The sequence below is a fragment of the Antechinus flavipes genome, chromosome 3 (genome assembly GCF_016432865.1).
Source record: "Antechinus flavipes isolate AdamAnt ecotype Samford, QLD, Australia chromosome 3, AdamAnt_v2, whole genome shotgun sequence".
Classification (NCBI taxonomy): domain Eukaryota; kingdom Metazoa; phylum Chordata; class Mammalia; order Dasyuromorphia; family Dasyuridae; genus Antechinus; species Antechinus flavipes.
In genome coordinates, this window is record NC_067400.1 from 280,384,899 (window position 1) to 280,409,177 (window position 24,279).

General features: G+C 33.8%; 1 protein-coding gene across 2 annotated transcripts in view; it reads right to left on the reverse strand.

Moving 5' to 3' along the window:
- POLA1 (DNA polymerase alpha 1, catalytic subunit) overlaps positions 1-24,279 on the reverse strand; it is a 343,224-nt gene that overhangs the window by 127,436 nt on the left and 191,509 nt on the right. For both annotated transcript variants that reach the window (XM_051985075.1, XM_051985076.1), the window contains exon 35: positions 9,984-10,100. In XM_051985075.1, the coding sequence (XP_051841035.1) occupies positions 9,984-10,100 (117 nt within the window). The remainder of the gene's footprint in view (positions 1-9,983; positions 10,101-24,279) is intronic.

The window sequence follows — 24,279 nt, forward strand, 5'->3', positions numbered from 1 at the left end:
ATAACAAATCATTTTCTTTCTTCATTTAAAAAAAAAAACTTATTTAAGAAAGATTTTATCAACAACCTTAAAATCTTCACAGTTTTATAGGGCCAACAGGGAATGTTAAAAGCCTGTCTTTTATCACAAATAGCAAAGTTGAAAACAAATGTATATTTAGGACTATGCAACGGGGTTGGGATCTTGTCTGGATTCTGAGTTATGGAAATTATTTAACCTCGATAACCTCAATTTAGTGGTGGGAAAGTGGCAACCATGATCCAGAAAATATATGCAATTATTACTGTACTGTTAAAAAGCAAATTTCTTTAAGAGGACAATAAGGGATGGGAATTATTCTTGGTGGACATGATGGTTAAGGTCAATTTCATATCACCAAATTCCTCAATGCCTGTTACTAGTATTAAAGATCAACAGTCTGATTATTATCTCCTTGGATCAATATCACATACAGTAAAGAATAGTAGTGTTATTTTTTTATGGGAATTTGCAAAATTTTTCTTAATGATAGATAGATATCGAGAAGACAGATTTAAGAAGAATCTTTGAAAGAAAAAACTAAATCTTAAAAAATTAATTATCTCTACTTATTATTTCATTCCCTCAACTCAATTCTACAAGGGCTTTACTCCTTCACCATTCCAAATTAAAACATCATAGGCTTTAAGATTCATTTGGTTCATATTATCTATTTATTTTGCAACACTTGGGTCAACACATTTTTTTCACAACTCATTTGGAAATACATCATGTTGTATACTTAATTTATTTTATTTCCATAACATTTCATATGTCATTATCTCTTCTTTGAACACCAGTTACACTCTTCTCCCAATTATTTTTTCTCTTTTTATTTTTCTCTTTTTATTTTCTGCTCCAACAGAAGTGGCACAGACTATACTAAACAGTGTTCCCCAAATCTAATCACTGCTCCTCTCATCCAATCATGATTCTATGATCTTTCTTTGTGGGGATTTGTGAAGAGAAAAAGGAAGCCAAATGTAGTAATCTTTCTATCAATTTCACTACCTAATTTTCATGAAGTCAGTTACTTAGTTCCCATTTGGCCCACTTCAAATTTTAAGTATTATGTCCATTAATTGTATGGCTGCAGCAACTAGTGAAATTTTAACTTTTATTGAATTGAGAGACACTATACTAAGAATATGTCACCAAGTATTTCTTAACCAGTACTGCATCATTCCTTGGATTTATCAAGAACCTCTGGAATGAAATCTTTGCACGAGGCTAAAATGTCACAATACATTGGCAGAAAAAGAAAACCTCTTATGTAATTAAAAATTATAAAAATGACCACTTGGTAAATATGAATAAAGTAAAATAGTATAATCTTGACAATGACATTAAAAGGATAATTACAAATTCTTAGAACTTGTGGGTTCTAAGAACAGGAACTAATATTAACTATTGAGAAATGATATTCTCTTTAATAAATCCCAAGAACACTGAAGTACCTCTTTCAGATGGGAGTAAAACAAATATTACAAAGATTTTTTAAAAATTTGAAACACTAAATTTTAGAAATATATTCAATTTGAAATTTAAAATACCATCCTTAATGGCACCATATAGACAATGTTAACAAAAAATTCTGTAATGGTTCAAAGACAAAAGGATTAGCACATGAGTTATGGTGACAATAGCTAATCACTACATTCTATAGCTAGAATTTAGTAATGTATCTATACTCACCAATTAGAATATAACAAAATCCCACCATGGTGGGAAGGAAGAAAATAATCAGGGTAAAAAAAAGTCATGTTCTTGACAAAGAAGTAAATGGAAAAAATAAGGATGGAGAGTTATGAATCGGAAACTGGCTCAATAACCAGAAAAAAAAAAAAAAGTAATGATTTGCTGGTCAGGTTCTTACTTGATTCTAGATGGACATTCTTAGATCTGTCTTTGGCTTTGTGCTATTGTGGTATTTTTACCACTGACTTGAATGAAAGTATAGCTAGGTGGCTTGTCAAGTTTGCAAATGACATAAAAGCTGAGAAAGACAGATGTTGGATGAGATAACTGGATTGAAGAAGATCCTGACAGTCTAAAGTGATGGACTAAATCTAATGGGAAAAAAATTAACAGGAATAATTGTGAAATCCTATTCTTAGATTCAAAAAAAAATAAATTGCCCTACACAGGACAAGGGTGATGGCTATTAGAGGAGGTAAATTTAAAAAATGTTGTAGCAGTAGAATTGATGACAGATACTTTAAGGAAATTAAAGAGTTGTCATGAAGAAGACTATTTAGTTTGATTCTGTTTGGCCACATAAGTAGAATAAGAAACTACAAAGGGAGATTTTATAATTATATAATGAAAAACTTCTAAACAACAGAGATCCAAAAATGAGGGACTACCTAATAATATTGTAGGAGTATTCTGTTAAGGTATAAGTAAGACTGTATTGTCTCTAATATTTTTTAGGACACTTAAACTCAAGAGATCCTGAGGCTCATTGTGATGGGAAAAACCTACTCTTGAATCTTAATGTTCAATATTCCTTTTATTTGAATCTATCATGGGTCAAAATTGCAAATCTCACAATATAAATGGTAAAAATATTAAACACCAGATACAACAAGGCTCTTCCATGCTATTGTATAGGTTAGACCTTTTTCTAACATGAGTGGTAGAAATATTTCTGTTTATTTGCAAATATGAATACATCTCAGTTAAATTTTTGAAGTTACTACATATAACATATCAATCAATCAACAAGCATTTGTTAAGTGTATATCATGAGTCAGGCACATAAATGAATCAAGGAATTTTTTTGCCAAGTTACCCCTTTCCAGATATTTGCAAAAATAACTCAAAAAAGGAAAAGAGATAAAAGGAAAAAGGATGGGGGACATGTGATATGTTTCTAGGGTTTTTTAGAAAACATGAAGTTGCCTCTTTGGATATAGATATGTAAATGCTTAAGAAAAGTGATGTTATGGAAATGAACAGTACAATAAACACTATCATGGCAGAAGCAAGAGAGTCTACATTGTTTAACATGGGAATTGCTGTAAATACAAAGGTTGGGGCAAGATTCTAACCAAAATTAATATGCATATTGAGCATATTAAAAACTCTTATGAGGAGAGAGAGCTTTTTAAAGCATGTGCACAAAAATTATTAGAAGAAAAGGGAAAACAAGGGAAAAAAGCACTTGGGTTCCACTGAAGCATTAAGCCCGGTCTACTCAGTGAAGCACACTTGATTAGATACAATGGCAAGGATCTCAAACCAATTCCCTAAGAATTCAAAGCATAAACAATTGTAAAATAAAAAATAAAATTGTGTGCATTATGAAAATAAAGCATGCAGCCCTTGCCTTCAAAGAGGTTGTCATATTCAAATAGAGATATACCTAAAATTCATAGAGAAGTAAATTTAGTATAAATACAAAATAAATACACAGGATGGGGCAGGAAACTAAGAACATCAGAAAAGGCCTCTTTAAAGAAGGTATACTCAAGATAAATTTTTAAGGGATTAAAAAGAGGTGATGATAAAATGAAGAAAAAGAGTGTACATTCTAGACATGGAAGACAGCTTGTACAAAAGTGTATTGGGAATGACAAGAAACAGGTCAATTCAATATAGCATAGTGTGATAATTCAAATATAGCACAGTGTGACCATAATGTGTGCTATGGAGTAAAGTGTAATCAGCAGGAAAGTTAGGTTTCATACTCTGAAGAGCTTTAAATTTCAAACAGGAGTTTGTATGCCAAAAATAAAAATGGGAAGTGATTCTAAGCTTTTTGGGTAGAGCAGTGACATAATCAGATTTGAACATTAAGAAAATCGGTTTGGCAGCTCTGTGACAGACAGATTGGGGAGAAGAGAGTTTTGAGGAAAGGAGACCAATTAGAAAGGTACTGCAATAATCCAGGCAAGGAGTGGTGAGGATTTTGAAAAAGGGTGCTTCTTTATACACTGAAATTAGGGTGACACGCAATTACAACATTGTACAACTGATCATATTAATTGGCCAAAAAATTCGAGTTCAATCCAATACATCTTTAATGATTTTACTAAGGTCAACACAATAGGATAATGGAAAAACTAAGTCAGCATTTTACCCAAACTGAGAATATAATATACACAAATTTTACATAAAGTATGGGATGTGACAGCTTGGAATAGTAGGAAAAATACTAAACTGACTAAGAATTGTAAATTCTGAATTTACTTCATTACTTATAAATTTTATGACTTTGTTAGTCAATTAATTATAACTCTTTAAAAAAAAAAAAAAGAATTACAACTATCTTCTCTATCAACTACATGAGGCTATTGGAAGGCCCCACAAATAATGGTTTTAGAGTCCCATAAAATCACTATATACATATAAGGTAGTTTTTTGTTAAATGTCATAATTGTCATTCAAGTGATGAACAAATATTTATTAAGCACCTACTATATGTCAAGCACTGCGCTAAACCACAAACTATTACTATTTTATTAAGTTCCTATACATTTCTACCACGAGGAGGGTCTACACACAAGCACATGTGTATGCGAGTACATGATCATCATATATCCTAACTGCCATTACTCCTCATGGGGATAATTTGGGGAGACTACATTTATTTCAACAATGCTGCCACTGCTCAAACTGAAACTTTGGAAATGCCCATATATATGCACAATATTTTAATTATAACCATTCTGACTTAAACAATTGTGTGTGTATATAGAGCTAAAAGAGATCTCAGTCTTCTCACTTACTAGATAAAGACACCAAGGCAGAAAGAAGTGAAGAGATCTGCCTCAGAGGTAGGGTTTAAACTCAGGTGCTCCTGCCTCTACAACCTGCCTCTACAACTGAGACTCTAGCTGTCTCAGTAAATGAATATTCCTTTTCACATTGAAAAGCATTAGAATATAATCAACTAGATATAGAAATAAGTCACCTATTGAGACAGGATGTTTAGACCTAGCTTGGTGGCACCATGGATAGGATACGGGAACTAGACCTCCTTTCAAATGCAACCTAAGACATTTTACCTGATGTATGACCCTGGACAAATTAGTTAACCTTTGCCTCTCTCAGTTTCCTGAATTGTAAAAGATAATAGTAACAGCACACCTCACAGGAATGTTGAGAGGAGCAAATGAAATGTTTTTGAAGCATTAAGCATAGTACCTAAATCACAGTCAGCATTTAACAAGTGCTTTTTATTCCCCATCCCCACTCCAACCATGTGAAAATAGGTGTTAGGAGAGTGGGTATAGTACTTTGCCAGGTAAGGATATATCTACTATCAAAGGAGAAAGTTCTTGAAGAAGTCTATACTATTCATTTTGTGTCATTTCTCTACTTAGAATACCCTTGTGGGCAAATTCCATCTATTAGAATCTCAACCATTGTCAAGGTCCATCTCAAATGTCATCTGCTTTATGAATCTTTCTATAATCCCAGAAAAATATAACCTTTCTTTCCTGAAAACTTATACCTCTCTTTCAGACTTGTATGTAGTTTAAAGATAACAACTACAGGACACATGATCAGTGGACACTTAAGTGTCTGCTTCTCTGTCACAACATGTGAGATAGCACATCAACTCCCTGTTCTTCCCTGGCAAAAAGAAAGGTTTTTAGGGAAATAAGAGGTTCCGTTGTGGCCCTGCACTTCGAGGAACAAGGAAATGAACATGTAGCTGAGAAAGAGAGAATATGTTAAATCTTACTGCAATGATGCTTATCTACCCCGAGGCTGTTGTCAGGTACTGTGCTGTTGCTTGTGGGAGCTCTTTATTTTCCTATTCTCATCAGGAAAGGGGTTTAACCCACAAAGCTGGTTGTCTTTGTAAGAGGTACTCAAGTTACCTATTTATCTTTGAGAATTATGGATGAAAGTGTAAACACTATTTATTCTTACAGTAACTTCTCTGGGCTGAGGAATCATATACTTTACTGCTCTAATTTTTGATGCAATGCCTATGGATCAGTAATTACAGGATACAAATCAATTTGCTATCATAGCTAGTAAGTCATAAACACACATCTATCACAAAAACATTTTTTTAGGTTATAAAAAAAAGCTGCTAGGACTAACTATTTATTGAGCCAACCCTTTTCAATGAGTGGGAATGAGTGTTAGACACTTTGCCATACTAGATATTGAGTCAGAGGCTTTAGCAGAACTTCTATCATAATACAGGTCAAAACACTGCCTTTCTGACCTAGTATTACCAAGAGCTGAAATGAATACAGAGGTAGAAGAGGATAGTATTTCATTTTAATTTAACCAAGAATTGGAAATTCTGATGGAGAGATTGAGGCAATCCTGATCATCCAAACTGGAAGAAGAGGTACCATACATATTATCACAGGCGAAAATCCTCTCTCCTTTAGGAAGCTTTGGTTCAGACTCTTAAAACATGGGAGTGGATAAGGCATTCAATGGTTATCCCTTGTGGATATAAGTAAGATTGTTATCAAGATACCTAGCCTGGAGCCAGCAAAGGTGGTTCTATCTGACCCAAAATGTAGATATCTTACCTCTTATATGATATCTGCATCTTACATGATAATTTTGCAAACAACCTGTTTTTGTACACAGATGTGAAGAAATATTGGGATAGGTCTTTTTTTAAATAAGAAAGGCTAATATTCTTTAACAACACTGGCTGACTTATTTGAAAGACTGAGGTCACATGTTTGAATTGGACTTTGGTTTAGAAAAATGAAGGTCATCAAATATATAAGGAACTGCTAGATAGGAGTCAGGAAGCTACTATACTAGGGAACTCTCCACAGTTCAATACTCTAGTTTCCATTAGAGGTTTGAGGGAAAAATTCTTGTTCAATTGGAAGTGGAGAGATCTTTAATTTAGATTTCACTTGTGGTGGCTAAACAGGAAAGTTAGGTATTGTGAACATGGATACAAAGATTTCTCAGGAGTTAGGATTTAGATGTCTATTTATTGTAGCCTTCTATGCTGGCTTTTGTCTGTAGGGATAAATGGCAACCCCTGAAGATGGTTGAATCATCTTGTATAACTGATATCATATCCCAGGTTGGAGAACTATTCACAAATTCACTTCATGATAACCCTGTGATGCTAAAGAAGAAAGTGGGTAACTATGTCACATACATTAGACTGACTGTATATGAATAAAGCTATCTTAACTTCTACAATCAGTCCTAACCTGGTGGTGAATCAAACACCCCAGGGCTTGTGGGAGTGGTTACTGATTTTACCACAGTCCCTCCCCCCTCCATCCCCATTACTGTAGTGTACAATGTGTAGAAGCAATTTGCTTTAAAAAATTAAGAAACTGAATTAAGGATATTTTCACTATCCTTCTCCTGGGATACTTGAATTCCCCTTCATGTTGCCATGGTTTAAAGAGTAGAGCTATAAAACAGGCCTCACTTCCTGAAGACTTAGATGTCTACCTGTAACAAAGACGATATATTTATTGGGTTGAATGTCCACAACTGCAGAAGCCTTATATTGGATGGTAGCTCAAATACGAGATAAGGAATAGGGATCAACCCTAAGAAAATTTAAGATCCAGCATGTTCAGTGAGATTTTCGGGGATACATTGGATAGAGAAAATATTGTTTATTTTAAAATAAGCTAATGATACTTGCAGCACTCAGAAATTTATCTGATTTGATTGCTCAGGTTCTGGAGGATCCAGGTTCCCCAAATGGGTATTTTGTTGAGCTCCATTTCTAGTCACTTCAAAGTCTGCTTTTTTCAAATGGAGTCTAAAATAAGCTAAAGAGCCCCTGAAGATTTAAAGTGGGTTATCAAGTGGTCATTTCCATTGGGTCCTTAGGATCCTGTGGAACCTACATTTTTGGAAGTCTCTATCCACAAGGCCCAGGCTGAGTGAATCTTGGTTAAGAACCAAAAAAGGATCATATTAGATCTCTGGAGTCTTAAGCTCCCCAAAATGGACATTTGCTACATCACTTTTGAAAAACACAGGTTTCTCTTTATTGGGCCCTAGATGCTACTGAACAGATGTGGTAGGATCACAGCATTAACTTCCCCCAGAATTATGAATTTAATGATGCAAGATGTTTCCTTTAACAAATTGGGCAAGACATAGGAGGTTTACATTCAAGTGCTATATTCAAGTTTTATTCCTGAATAAATTATAATTTTGCTGAAAGTTCCAAAGACCAGTCTTGGTCCCAACATCTGTCCAATGACTATGAGGAATTTAGCTCTTGAGGAATGCCATCTTGACTGATTCAATGATGGCTCTGGCCCATTATGAGAAAAGTATAAATAGCTGGACCATAGCAGCAATTAATCCAGTAACAGGGGACATCTTGACAGATATAGAGACAAATTTTCTAAGGAGGCCAAATTTAAGTTGCATACTTGGCATGTTAGAATGCTTCAAGGGATGGGTCAGATTAAGATTTTCATTCATTTTATTTATTCCTAGGTGCTGGACATAGATCTGGCTGAGAGGTCTGTGTTCTAAAAGGAACATAATTGGGCAGTTAAATGTGGGGGTTGAGACCAGTGAAAGAATTTTACTTATGCCTCCCACCACACAGAGTTGCTTATAAAATATGTCAATGTCCATTAGAGACAGCACACTTTTTCTGCCAATATGAACAGCAGATAATGGGCAATGGCCCATCATCAATCTGGACAGAGCAGTTAAGAAGCAGAGTGGACAGAGCACTGGACCTGGAATTAGAGTCTGCTTCAGACACTATATGACTGGGCACATTATTTCAAGTTCCTGGGCCTCAGTTGTCTCATATGTAAAAATGAAGAGACTGCATTTGATCTTTCCTAAGGTCCCTTCCATCTCTAATTTATCCTGTGGAGAGGCTACTACAAAATACCAACATATACATGGAAGAATTTAATGAACATATGATCTTGATTTCAGTTCCTCTTTCAAATATTAGCTAAAATTCATGATTTTTAATAAAATGGAAGTACTTTTAGGTAAATCTAAGTATTCTCTAAAACATTTCTGCTCAGTATTAGACTGTTACTACTAAATCAAATTTAAATTAGTTTTCTTCCCACCGTTCAAGAAGACACATAGTTTGCATGATAATGATAATAATTCAATTCAATAACTATTTAACGCCTTAATAACTGCCAGGTACTATATATATACTAGGTACTGCAAATACAAAGACCATCACTGCCCTTCAAGAACTTACATTGGTATATTGTTGGTTTTTTTTGTTTTGTTTTGTGGGGGGTTGGGAGAAGGAACCAATATGTGCTTATGAAATTCATTATAAAACATACAAAAAATAATTTTCTAGGTAGATTAGTAGCTGAGAGTGGGAGTAGAGAATCAGAACAGGATCAGCATAAGACTTGATCAAGGCTCTGAGGGCATTGAGAGATTGACTTTATGGGAGAAAGTGACTTCTAGACTTCTAGTAACACAGCAGGAAAAGAAAGAATCTCATATATAAGGTAGAACAAGTAAGTAAGTGAGATTAGTGAATCAGTTGGGAGTGCATTAAAGGAAATATGTGATATAAGCTTGGAAGGTAGGCTGAAATTAGATTCTGAAAGACTTTGAAAACCAACAGAAGTTTTTACTTTATTTAAGGCAAAGGACAGTTACTAGTGTTTCTTAAGTAAGGGAATTATATAGTTATCTTTGTCTTCAGGAATATTACTTTAATGGGTTTGTAAAGGATAGACTGAAGGAAGGAGAAGTCAGAGGTAGGATGATCTACAAGGAGCTTACAGCAATAGCCTGGTTAGAGGTGGTAAGGCTTGATCTCAAGTAGTGGTTATGTGAGGGGGACAGAAATGTCAGCAATTGCTCTAATGGTAACTGAAGCAATAACCTAAAAGTAAAAGCAAACATATACCCTTTTTCTACAATTCTCTGTTGTAACAGATGAGCTAACAAAAGACACGGTAGAATTTATATAATCATCTCACATGATACATAAAATCATACTGTCTACCTACATGCAATCTGGTAATTTATAAACCTACCTCTTGTTTGAGGGTAGCTTTCATGCATGTCTGACAGAGAGGTCCACTTCGGGAGAACTGAAGGGGAAGTCGACGAGTTCTAGCCTGACATGTTGGCTCCTCACATATCAACCAACCCTGGAGAGAAAATGTAAAAATCTTTTTAATCACAAATCTGTAAAGGGTAGAACTCTGGGGAAATATACTTGAAACAAGGTATTAACTCAGTGGAACTGATAACAATGGTTATCTAGTTTAACATGGTGATTTAATAGTTCTCTAGTTCAGTATGATTGATTTAATCTTTTTTTCCATATTTTATTTTACTTTTTATTTTATTTTTAAAAATTATAACTTTTTATTAACAGAGCCCCCGCCTGGGTAATTTTTTACAACATTATCCCTTGCACTCACTTCTGTTCCGACTTTTCCCCTCCCTCCCTCCACCCTCTCCCCCAGATGGCAAACATCTATACATATTAAATATGTCACAGTATATCCTAGATACAATATGTGTGCAGAACTGAACAGTTTTCTTATTGCACAGGAAGAACTGGATTCAGAAGGTAAAAATAATCCAGGAAGAAAAACCAAAATGCAAACAGTTTACACTCAATTTCTCAGTGTTCTTTCTTTAGGTGTAGCTGCTTCTGTCCATCATTGATCAATGAAACTGAGTTAGTTCTTCTCTTTGTCAAAGAAATCCACTTCCATCAGAATACATCCTCATACAGTATCGTTGTTGAAGTATATAATGAGATTGATTTAATCTTACAACAAGGTGTTAACTAAGTGGAATTAAGATAATGATTCTCTAGTCTACATGTACTTATCATTTAGTATGGTTCTACAAGTTGATATCTATTCTACAAGATTGACACCTATGATGATGTACTTAGAGTATGTAAGAGCTAAGAGATCTGGGAGAAAGACAGACTGAAAAATAAAGACCCTTGTGGTGGCTGTCCTATCTCCTTCACAAATCTCTAACTTTTTGAAGTAACATTTATTATGATGAGACATTTGTCTTATACCAAACTTAATAAATTTGAAATTCATCAAAAATATTCACTTTCACTAAAGAAGCAATTTGTATTTATTTAATAATTAAAAAAAAATTTAAACACACATCATCATACCTACATTTTGTTTCTTAAAAAATAACTTTAGTAGGTTATTTAGTAGAAGGAGCACTGCAGAAAATATTGAGTTGCCTCATCTTTCCCATTTGTCTAAAACTAACTAGATTATTCCTTAGATTCATGCTGGAGATATGACACTGACCACAGTGATTTCAAGACTTAAATTAATTTTGCATTTAAATTAAAATGGTTTAAAAGAAGCACCACCTTCACTTCCATACTATGACTCATTCTTCACATTCAAATTTTTTACTTCCTTCCCTCTCAATAGTTCTAATATTAAATATTGCATATTTAAGACTTTATATATATATATAGATAGATAGATATATATATAGATATAGATATAGATATAGATATGGAGGAGAGACAGAGACAGAGAGATACTTTAAGGAAAAAAGTGTCCTAAAACAAAGTGAAAATATATAGGAATATTTTAAACAAGTTTGCTAAATATTCCAGTTCTACTTAAGTAACTGGATTACTTAAAATATAAAATACTGTCAAAAGCCAACATTTATACAAGACAAATTAATTACATAAAAAAACCCACAACTAATGTTTCGTGATATACAAATGAAAAGGATAAATGGCATTTTTTATACTTCTTCCCTAATTTAGAATTGTTATTTTCCTAGTTATGTGTACACAAAACACACACATACAGAGGCACTTCTTAATTGTCAGGTATTTAGATTCTATTTGGCTTCTTCCCTTTGTTTATGAAGTGGAGAGGACAGATATATAGCTACTGCCTCTCCTTTTTAGATCTCAGTCAAGAAATTTTACATTTCCTGGATATGGATTTAGATTAGAAATAGCTTTTCTTTTGTCTTTTAATCTATAATGTAAGGAAAGAAAGTGGAAAGGGAGAGCAAAACACAGAGAAACACAAGAGCACATAGAGAATTTCAGATTGACTTCCTTTTGGTCAGGAATGGGCAATCATTCTCAATCTCTACTACTGGATACTCCCTCCTGCATTGATCATTTGCCTTGTCTGATTGGGAAGCAAGGCCTCTTCAGCCAGAGGGGAGAAACACTAACCAGGAGGGGGTAACTTTCCATTCAACTGCACACAGCCTGACATTCTTTCAGAACAGAATGCTTCTTGTTCTTTAGAGATATACAAAATGAGGGTATTTGTCACTTATTCCTGCTTTATCTAATGATATTCACACACTAGAGCCCTCTACCTACTATTAATTCTATCATAAAGATTCTTAGCTAATAAAATGAATAATGTCCTTCATAAGTCACATTTAATTGTCATAAGACATTTAATTAATGCCACATAATTTATTTACAAGAATTCTGCAAATATCTATGAATCACATACAATATACCCAACATTATACTAATACAGGCTCATTTAAAGTACTGTTAATTTCTAAGCACTACATTTTAAGGTAGATGAGACAAATTGCAACATATCCAGAGAAAGGTTATTGATATGACAAGTGGACTGGAAAATATTCAATTGGGATTAGATAAAGGAACTAGAGATGTTCAGTCCTGAAAAGGGAGACTTACAGGGAACAACATAACCATTTTCAAATACTTAAAAAGTTATGCTGTAGAAAGGACTTGTACTGCTCATTCTGGAAGACAGAACTAGGAACAATAATAGTGACAAAAAGTCAGCATTAAGTTTGAGATAAGGAAAAACTTCTGAACAACTGGAGCTACTCAAAGCAAAATGAGCTACATTGTTAGGCTGAGTTGTCCTTTCTCAGCGCCTGGATCCTAGAACCTCTCCCCAGTTTCAGACTGGTAACACTAGCTGCCTGATTAGTATTTCCAAAGGGAGCTCCTCTAATCTAAAATAGAACCCATCCTCTCACCTGAAACCATTACTCTTCCTGATTACCTGTTTCTGTCAGGAGCAGCACCATCCTTAGAATCTGTTCTCCTCTCACCTCCATATCCAGTGTTTCCCATCTCCAGAACACTTCTAACTCAATCTCTCTTTTGAATCCCAGTCATCAACCTAGTTCAGAATCTTGTTACCTAGATCAGCAATGTCAAACAAGTAGCTCACAGGCTCAAGTTTAAACCAGAACTAGATTAAAATGCAATTGGGAAATATTTAACAAAGTAAATAAAGAACTATTTGTCTCTATTTGAGCCTTACACTACTGACCCAAACCACTGTAAAGGTTTTCTAACTGGCTTCCTTGCTTCTTGTCTCTTCCTTCTTTAGTTTATCTTCTACCCAGCTGCCAAACTGATATCCTCAAAGTACACATCTGACAATGTTGCTCCCTCTCTCACAACGCTCCAATAATCATTCCCTGGGCAAGTCACTTAGCCCTATGTGTTTTAGTTTCCCCATTTGTAAAATGAGCTAGAAAAGGAAATGGCAAATCCCTTGAGTATCTTTGCCAAGAAAAGCACAAAAATGGGGTCATAAAGAGTTGGACAAGACTGAAACAATTGAGAAATAACACCCAACATACACTGCCTCCCCACCTCGACATCCTTAGATTTCATCAAAACCTAAGTACAATCTCCTTAAGGTCTTCACTCACCAGCACTAAGTGGCTTTCCCCCAAATCACCTTGATTTAATTTTGTTTCTACTTAGATATATATCTAACCACATGTGCTTCCCCCTACAAAATGTTAAGTCCTCATGGGAGGAATGATCTTCTATTCTTTGTATCCATGGTAGCCAGTATAGTGCATGGCATATATAGAGCAGGCACTTAATAAATACATCTTCACTAACTGATGTTTGAGTGGGAATAGATAGGTTGGATAAACTGGAAATGATAAAAAGCCTCTGGGGTCCCTTTAATCTCTTAGATTCTCGAACACTGTAAATGATATGAAAGAAACTAATTTCTGTCTTTGAGGACATTACAATCTAGATTGATGAAAAACAAATACACAAGTTAAAATATGATTTATAATCCAGGGTCAAGCTCTGTAAAAATCAAATATGGCATAGGAATTCAGAGAAGGGAGGTGGGGAGAGGGTGAGAAGGGTTCTATAGACCATATATATGAGATTAAAAAACTACAAACAAAGAAAAAAAAAAAAGCAATCCCTGCTATTGATAATTTATGCACCGAAATGTTCACATATTTACATTTTCTTTTCTTTTTTTGAGGAGCCATGATTTTATTACTGGGTTCTTCCTATCAGACCACAGCATCTCTATATCTAAAAAGATGTGTACTAGTTCAAGTCAACAAGTATTTCTACAATAAGCTAGGTAAAAGAATTAAATTTTCACATCCAGAGGTCAGGGCCTGTCTCTTTTTGGATATCTAGTCCTTATTATAGTACCTGGCACATAGCAGTAATGTAACAAATGCTTGCTGACTGGCTATAATTAAAAGTTTACCACCTTGAAGCCAATTTAGTGACAAGTACTTCTGAACTTAGTTACATAGACCCTTGGATAATGGACACAGAGAAGATGGTACTCAAATCCTTTCCTGAATTGGAAAATGAGCATATGTTCATCAATTAAGGAATGGCTAAGTAAGTTATGGTAGATGAAATAGAATATTACTATGAAAATGTTCTATGAAAAATGATGAACAAGATGATTTTAGAAAAGCCTGGCAAGATTTACATAAACTGATGCTGAATGAAACAAAAAGAACCAGGAAAATAACATAGACAGCAACAAGAAGATTGTATGATTTCAATATGATAAATGTGGCTCTTCTCAGCAAGTCAATGATCTAAGGCAATTCCAATAAACTTTGGAGGGAAAATGCCACCCACATTTAGAAAGAAAACTATAGAGACTGGATGCAGATCACTATTTTCACCTTTTTCTTTTCTTGTGGCATTCCCCTTTTGTTCTGATCTTATCTCTCAACATGACTCATACAGAAATATGTAAAAAATGAATGTATGTATGTAACCTAAAAAGGAAAATGTATTTTTTTTTTTTAAAATCCTTTCCTGCTGGATACTTATGCCTTGCCAAAGCTAGAACATATATCACAATGAGGCATCAGAATAAAATAAGTACCTAATAATCAAAAACCTTATGTCTATTTTCTTGGTTTAAAATCAGTTATAACCATTATATTTTAAATATAGTTCACAGACAGATGCCTCAAATTTTTTCATAACGTTTCTATACATAAGTCAATACTACCAATGACTCATTCCCAAGGACATCTTAATAGTATTTAAAGAAAAAAAAAGTGGTGAAACAAAATATTAAATGATAAAAATGATTACTCTACCATTCTTCTGGAATTCTTAGATCTCTTGTAGAAAGCTACCTCTGAGGCATCCGTGAAAAAACACTCTTTTAGATGTATGGTCAAGAATAGGCTAGCATAATAAAAAAAGAACTGACAGAGTCAAAAGCCCTGAGTTCAAAACCTGACTCTTCTAGCAATCAGTTTTATAACCTAAGGTAAATACTTAACATCTGAGTCTGAGTTTCCTTACCAGTAGAATGTGGACAATGATATTTGCATCAGAGGTTCCCAGAGCAGCAAATTCCCTAAACTGATTAAATCACAAACCCAAATCATCTCCTTATCTCCAGAGAACACTTTATATTATTTATCTTGTAGGATTTCTGAGGGGCAAATCAGATAATATACACAGATATTTTGTAAAGATTCTATATTATTGCTGCATCAAACAAACTATTATCATTGACAGACTACCAACCCCAACTTTCTTTTCCTTTAGTGCTAAATGAACCCCCCCAAAAGGAAAGTAGATCAAAAACCATTACAAAACTTTAAAACGATAATCTATTTATATATGTAAGGCAACAACTTTAAAATATATATATTGTTTTAAAGTTGTAATTTATGGTCAGTTATTGTTGGAACATTTTTTTTAATGCATTACAAATTCAGAATAGTGAACTGCCAACTAGGGAGTCGCTAAGCTATTATAACACCTGTGGTTAAAAGCAAACATCTAGCTCTATCTCTGACAAAGTTAGTAAATGTCCCTTCAATTAATTTAGTGTCCAGGTAATGTAATTTGTCTAGACTTCCTCCCAGTTACAGTTAACATTAAAGAGGTCTTTTCTTCTTTGTCACCTCTCTATTCAATATTTATTTGAGTTTGTTTGTACTTACTATCTGTTAATCTCTCTTTACAAAATGACAACAAAAACTAGGACTATTATGCATGGAAATTAAACATGCAGATAAATGTGTGAATGGGAACTATATTTGAAAAAATATATTAAAAACCCTTAGCTCTTTATGTCTCTTATTTTGCTTTGATAATTAAGCTTTTGGTCTTGATTTGTTTTAAACAAAACTTTTCTGAAGAATTTATTTCAATCAGATTCAATGTACGCCATCCAAATTCAATTCTGTCAAATGTATTTTAACTCTTATTTGACTAATTTTAATTGACTAAAACCAAACCAATACATAACTGTGAAAATGTGTGACAATCAACATGTTCAGTATTTCAGTAGTTTGCAACAGGGCAAATCACAGGACAATTTTTTTTTTTTTTTACTTTATTGACTTTTTAAAAATGGAAATGAAAACTGTCTCCAATTTAACACAACTTCAATTAATATCACCTCCTGCTTTAGTCTCAACACTGACTGATTAAAAATTCATTTAAATAACTGCATGAAAACTAACAAATACTCATTCAGATTGATAAAGTATCTTTTAAATGACTTCTATGTGGTCACAGTAAAAATAAAAAAAAACAAAAAATGAGGCAATGTCAAATTATAACGTGAGAAATTTTCAGTTGCTTCAACTTATATATACTTTATTGTATTTATGTATATGTTCCCATGGCTAGATTAGATTAATTCTATAACTAGATTTGTTGAGAAGTTCTAAAACAGACCTAAGCTTGTCTACAAATTAGTAGATTTTATTTTCTTTAAGAATTGTTGCAGAAAACAATTTGCTGTTTTGCAAATAATGTGACTAAGTACAATAAGACACAATGTCTTGTAGCACTACACCTTCATCGTACAGATGGGGAAAAAAAAAAGCCTAGAGAGCTAATTTGGCTAGTCAGCTAGAATCACTAGAAAAATCTTCTGATTTCAGTTATCATTGCACTATTTCCTGCTTCTTTTTTACAGAAAGGAGGTTTCAAATTTCTCTAAGTAGTTTCAGAATTAAAAAAAAAAAACAAAAACAAAACAACTTATTGCAAAGATTCTGATTGTCTAAATTGTAGAAAATTGACTATTTTCATTAGAATAAGTTCTAATCTTCTCTCTTCAATAGAACCCATAATTACATAAGCTAAGTTTTTATTCAGCTAGGGACAAAATGAAGGCCGAAAACTTGGGTATTTAATAGTTCAAGTACAGAATACAGACCTTTAAGTACCTTTAATCCCCATTCTATTTTTTTATTAAAGGATAGCAAGGAACCAGATTGCTCATATATGTTTTAAGTATCATTTACCCTTTGCTGGAAGTTTAGACATAACTACTTATAAAACAAACAGGGAAACAGATATGATCCAATCCCAGACACATATTCAAAGCCTTTTCATTATGATGGAACCTGCCAGAATTTGCATTTGAAGAACTCTACTTACCTCCATATAACAATGAATTTTACTTCTGCATACTATAGACCAACATTAGGACAATCAAAGAATCTATAATTTCTGAGTGATATGTGTGAGTTCATACCTAGAATCCATAACTTTTCTGTTAAGAGCAAGGAAGTAAGTCTCACTCTCAGTCTTCTGAGGTCACTTATAAGTCAGAATTCTTTTAATATTGCTTTCTTTTACATGACCGTGGTCATTATACAAATTGTTCTCTCGATTCTACTTGCTTTGCTCTGCATCAATTTGTATAAGTCTTGTTGAGTTTCTCTGAAGTTTCTACATTATTTGTTATGGCACAATATATCCAATTTTATGCACACACCACAATTTTTTTTAGTCATTCCCCAATTCAAGGATATCAATTTCCTTCCAGTTCTTTGCTATTACAAAAAGTGCTGCTATGAATTCTTTGGTATATATTGAATTTTTTGCTCTCTTTGATCTTCTTGTGAGTATATATATTATTAGGTCATAGGGTATATCACAACTTAGTAATTTTTTTAGTATGATTCCAAATTGTTTGTTATACTAATTCACAGAGCCACCAAAAGTACATTAGCATTCTTGACTTCTCAAAACCCTTCCAACACTTACTATTTTCACCTTTTGTCATCTTTGTCAATCTAATGGTTATGAGGTGAAATCTAGGAGTTGTTTTAATTTGCATTTCTCCTATTTCTAGCAGTTTAGATGTAGTCCTCTTTCAACCTCAATATTCTATATTCAAGACCTTCTATAATCCTGAACATAATAACTTTCCAACTACTCTAGTTGTTACTGGCTCTAGTTAGATTTGTTTACTATTTTCACATATGACTAAAGTATTTCAAATTCGGTTTCCTTGCCTTCCTTATTCCCTGCCTGGAATTCCACCCATTACTAAAGGCCCAGTTCATTTTGCAATTGCCTGAAGGCTTCTTTAACTGTAATCTCCACTGAACTCTTCTTCCCTCCAGATACCAAAAATGCAATTTTCCACATAAAGTCATTTTAAGCATATTTTCTCCAGTTGCTCACATGGAGACAATTTTAACTGGACCACTTATTTGGCACTTACCACATACTGCCTTTTATTACTATCTTTTTAAGAGGGCAGCAACTTTCTGCCACCTATTTTGTCTAGCAAAGATTTTTATGTATAGCATATGTACAATTAATATTGGCATTTTGATTAGTCTTCATATGATAGTCATCCATTACATTTATTTGAATACCAAAGAAGTCTCCAGGATTATAGAATATCAACAATGAAAAATCATTTAACCAATAACTAGAAGTGAACTCAGGCAACTATAACCAGCTAGTTAATAAGAAACTGAGAAATGTAATTATTTTAGATATAAAGTATAAAACCATCTCTTAGTTGGATGATAAAGATTGTAATAAACTATTTGTTCATTTTAATTAAACATATAATCAGTATGGTAAATCAATAGAGACCTAGAAGCAGAATTCTGGCTTGGATTCTTACTAGCTATATGACCCAAAGAGAGTCATTTAAACTCTTTGAGGTTTCTTATGATAAAATGAAAGTAATAATACATCACCTGCCACTCTGAGTCTGTGAATAATGTATTTTGTAAATCTTACAGCATCATCTTAATATATTATGAAATAATCATGTTAAATTATCAGAAAGCAGTACATTCTACTTCATTAGAGATTTTTTATAAGATGAATGGATGACCATTAATTGAGTACACTGTAAAAAACATTCTTGTTCAGGTACAGTTTGGACAACGGTTTTCAAAGGTTTGTTTGCTAATGACACAATATTCCTTGCCATGAGGAATTATGGAACGTTAAACATATTAGTTGGCAACACTATGAAAAGGTCAGTAGACTCATTCACTTTTGATTTTCCTGGAAAAAGAGCAGCTTTATCATTTAGTTCTTTGTAAACTTGAGGTCTGTCATGTTTGGAGACTATACAATAAACCAGTTTTGTTAATTCTATAGATATTAATCATGTTTCATGAAATAAAATCTTTAATAAAGTTTCTCTTATCTATAATAACACCCAAAATTTAGGAAAACATCTAGAGAAACTTGCAATATATTCACTGAAATGATTCTTTTGAATTCGGACTATGAGATAGAAAAAAAGATATGTTTTTAAGTACATATATACACATATTTGCATTGAATGATGGCTGGTCCTTAGGAACGAGTAGGGTGAGTTATGAGAATCCATACTTTTCCATACTATGGGCACTTCTAAATGTCAATAATATTAGGTAAAATGGCCAACTCTGAGAAGGTGGTATAATTCATTTCTTGTCACTATTTCATATTGTACATTCATCCCTTTCCCATTAGGAAGAAAGGGAAAGTTATTTTAGGCACTTTGAATCCAAGTATAACCTTTACAAATATTCAGGGGTTCCCTTATAGACACATATCCTTATGACAGAATTATCACCAGTATAAAATGGGTCTTCCTCTATGTAGACTGTGCACAGTATGGGCTCACAGCTGCTACTAAAGAGTGACATGTTGTGATTTGGGATTTCCAGAAATATCAAAAAACAAATTGCTCTCTGACCCACATTTGCACCCAAAACTGGGGGAGAAATTTCCTAAGGTCTCCAGGGGAAGTTTTAACAGGAACATAATTTTGCTTTTAAAGTTAAATCCTCTACATAGCAACACGCTGGCATGTCAAAGAGTGATTATTAAGTCTCAGAGAGGTACCAAAGCAAGAGATGAAAGAGCAGAGCACAGAAAATAAATAAATAAATATTAACTATGGGACAAAGTTAATACAAAAATACTTTTAGCAAAATTATTAAATGAAACAGAAGTGCAAAGTACCTTGTAGTTCAATGTAAGTTTTAAATGTTATTAAAATTGATTTTTAAGTAAGACATCTCTTTAAATGTACCACCACATGTCATTTCATACAAGATATTTCAAACTTATTGATCTTCTCATTTGTGCAAAGACTAGGCTCTGCCATCAGCCTGCTGAAAGGATAATGGAGCACTCCCAAAGTCCTTATGATAGGTTAGATGCAAACAGTGATCCTCATTTTAACACATATAATAACACCACAAGAAGACAAATGCTAACCTTAGCAATTGTGTATTATAAAATAAATTAGAAGTATGTTCTACTTTGCCTCACATCAAAACCAATATACAAGCTTGTTATCTTAATTTTCAATCTGGGTTTGAGTATCAGAAGATATATCTAAGGAACATTAAAGAGCTACACATAAGTCATCTTAGCCTGCTGCATGTGCTATGTGCAGAGAAAGCCAACAATTACCAGCAATTTTATTTTACCACTGTAGGACAATACCAGAGCAGTTAAAATTGTCTCCATGCAAGCAACTGGGAAAAATATACTTAAAATGACTTTATATGGAAAATTACATGGAGGGGGTGGGGGAAGAGTTCAATGGAGGACATGTCTTTCTGGAGGGGCAGCTAAAAACCTCTCATAGTATATTCAAGTCTATTCTATAAAATGGTCTCCCTATTCATCCAACTCAAAGGCAAGCTACATTCTTAGGCTATAATAGGTCACAACTAAGTACACAGTACCTTGCTTCAGGAATAATTTTGCTTTGTCTGTCAACTGTCAACAAAACACAAAGCGCTCATACAGCCCAGTCATGTATTGTGGATGTTAGAGATCTAACAAAATACAAATAGTAAGAATTGAAGATTTCATGGGCACCCTGGCTCTACTTTATAAGGGAAACAGAAAACATTTTTCCTTCCACATTCCATTAATTTCTATTGTATTACAAATCCTTTCATAAAAGATATATTTTTGTATAAAGCTTCATGTGACTTGTAGATGCAATAGAAGAACAATGAATATCCGATTTTCCAACATGAATGGTGTTAAAAAAAAATGTTGTGTGTAAACTAAGATGTGTATGTATTTCAATAAGGAAAAGATACAAACAAAATTAAGACAGAAAATATATTGATATTTAAATGGTAATAATGTAAGAAAAAATTTTCATTATTACCTTCTCCAAATTTGTTGAAAAAGCTTCAAATTAAATATATACCAATTAAAGCAGTAGTTAATTTGATCAAATGGCTTTCAATACATCCAATCACTAAAGATTTATGAAAAATATTATGAAAAAATTTGGCATATTTCATGACATCCAAATACAAACTTTCCAAGAAAAGTATTATAAAAAGATAGTCAAGTTGATCAAGGTTTGAATGCAAATATAGATTTTTTTAACCTCCTAAATATCTGTTCTTTTCAAATAAAACTAAAAATCTCAAGAATGGATGAATTTAAGGTCCATCATGTAAAACACTGCAAGGTGCCTTGAAACAGAAACATGTTTATGGAGGTAGAGTCTTAATACTTATGCAGTATTATCATAACTTTTGAAGGAAAGTATTAATGAACTGTTTTTTTAAAAAAGATTTCTTTTTCCTTTCCTTCTACCCAACAAAACAAATGTGAACTAAGTAGGATAGTCTTAGAGAAACACAAACTCACCCACATCCATACACCCACATTCCAAACAGAATATTTCTACCTCCTTATCACAGAATAGTTTTCGCTTTTCCACATACTTTTTAAAAGTCTATTTAAAGATTGTACTTTTGTGCAAGTGATATTCATGATGTATCATTTAATATATGTGCCTTCTGGCACCAAAAACAAATAACAGCAGAATGAAAAGCTCTAAGAAACTGCCTCACAGTTTGGTCACCTTAAAGCCAGATTGGAGTTCAGACCATCACTAAACAATGTTTGTTCATTTAACTTTAATTATTTTCTCCTTGAGAATGGTACTAATGAAACTGAATATCTTTCATGGCTTCGAAGGGCAGAATGAATAGTCTGTAAACAGGACTGAAGGCAGACAAGGGAACTAGCTGAGCTATGGGGTTGCTAGGTGATGCAGAATGGAGATCCCCAAACTTGTTAAGGTTTACTTAGCTTTCATACCACTTTCACACAGGCTCTCCAAAGTTTTGAGAATTGATTTTTAGGTGGCTCATTAAAAAAAAAAAAATCCTATCTCTTGTAAATTTATAGAGATGACATTCAACCTAGAATTTGGAAAGACCAGGAGAAACTATCTTTTCCAACATGTGATTTACATATACTATGTGTGTTTAAATAAATAAAACTAACACTAACAGGTCTGAAAAAAAAAAAAACTCTCATCATCTGATAAAGTTTCTTCAAAATTAAGCTTCCCACTCAACTAATGCTGTCATTGCACATATTGAGTGATCTGTGGACACCAAAATAGGAAAAGAAAAAGAAATTTGAATTGCTTAGAGATAGATTATCACTATAACGTGACAAAACCTTTCAGTTTAGCCACTCATGTCTTCTTTTTTGCCTACACTCAAGTTGATCGCATGAGTTTTTCTCCCCCTTCCCTCCCTAGTTCACCCTCCCCCACCCCCAGACCTTCTTTTTAAGTAGCTGATCAGAGATTGCCCAGTAAGAGCACTTTATTAGATCATCAGCCAGAGGGTTTCACAAGTACTGAGAGCAATGGGCTCAAATGCAGCACATCAGTTTTAATAGACCAGGGGCTACTAGTAAACTGCAGATACTGCTGAGAACTTTTCATGCACTGAACTCTTGAAAAAGCACCATCTCTCCAGCTTAAATGCAGCTGCCTCTTTCAATGCCGCAAATGGGTAAATTTGACAAAAAAGCCACCATTAAGACTACATGAAAGGCTCAAGACAACATCCTTTCAATGCTTTGTACTTCAGTAATCAGATGTACTTACTCACCCCCTCCCCCAAACCCGATCAAGAACTATTTCTGAATGGTAGGAAATAATTCCACTTTGTACATCTTTTAGTTAATCAAGACTTTCTATTCAGCAATTTGACCTTTTGTTCAAAACAGGATTATCAGTTTTTTCGCCAGTTACCAAGGGCGACTCGCATGGTGAACATAATTGCAATAATTTGCAAAACACCATGGCAACCCACATTACAACTAGGTAAATACTGGTCTTTTGTGCTACATTGTTATTTTCAGAGATGCTGAAGTCAAAGAACGAATGACAAATGAACACAAAATTTATATTTGCTTTGTCTCAAAAGAGAAGAAAATTGATAACAAGAATTGGGGGGGAACCGACTACAGCTGTAATTTCTAACTTGATTAATTAGGATGGTAACAGTCCTTAACAGTATATTCAACAAACAGCCCTGACTTCGTCTCTCCACCCACCTCTCTCTACACCACTAGCACTATATCCCCCTACCCCAGACAAATTTTTTCAGCTTGGAGAACAAACATCCCCCATTTGCTCTTTTCTTCAACTTAATGGAATCCTTAATTACAGAATATTGTTCTCCTGCTCTTCATTACACTGAAAACTGTAAAGGGAGAGAAAAAGGGAGAGTGCCAAAGCAGACAGGGTAGCTACAGTCATTCTGTCTGCTTCTTGTGGACACACCGGGCCCAATGATGAGACGGCATTTTTCTGTTATCAGCAGCTGTTCCGTAGCAGACAATTAAGTAGAAACTATTTAGTTTTGCAGAAAAGCAACTTCTTTCCTCTTGGTTGTACAAGGTAAGTAAGTATGTCCAGGGATGCAATTTCATAATTTCTAAGTACCATAACATCATAGGAGGAAACAGTAATAATAAAAAAAAATCCTCCT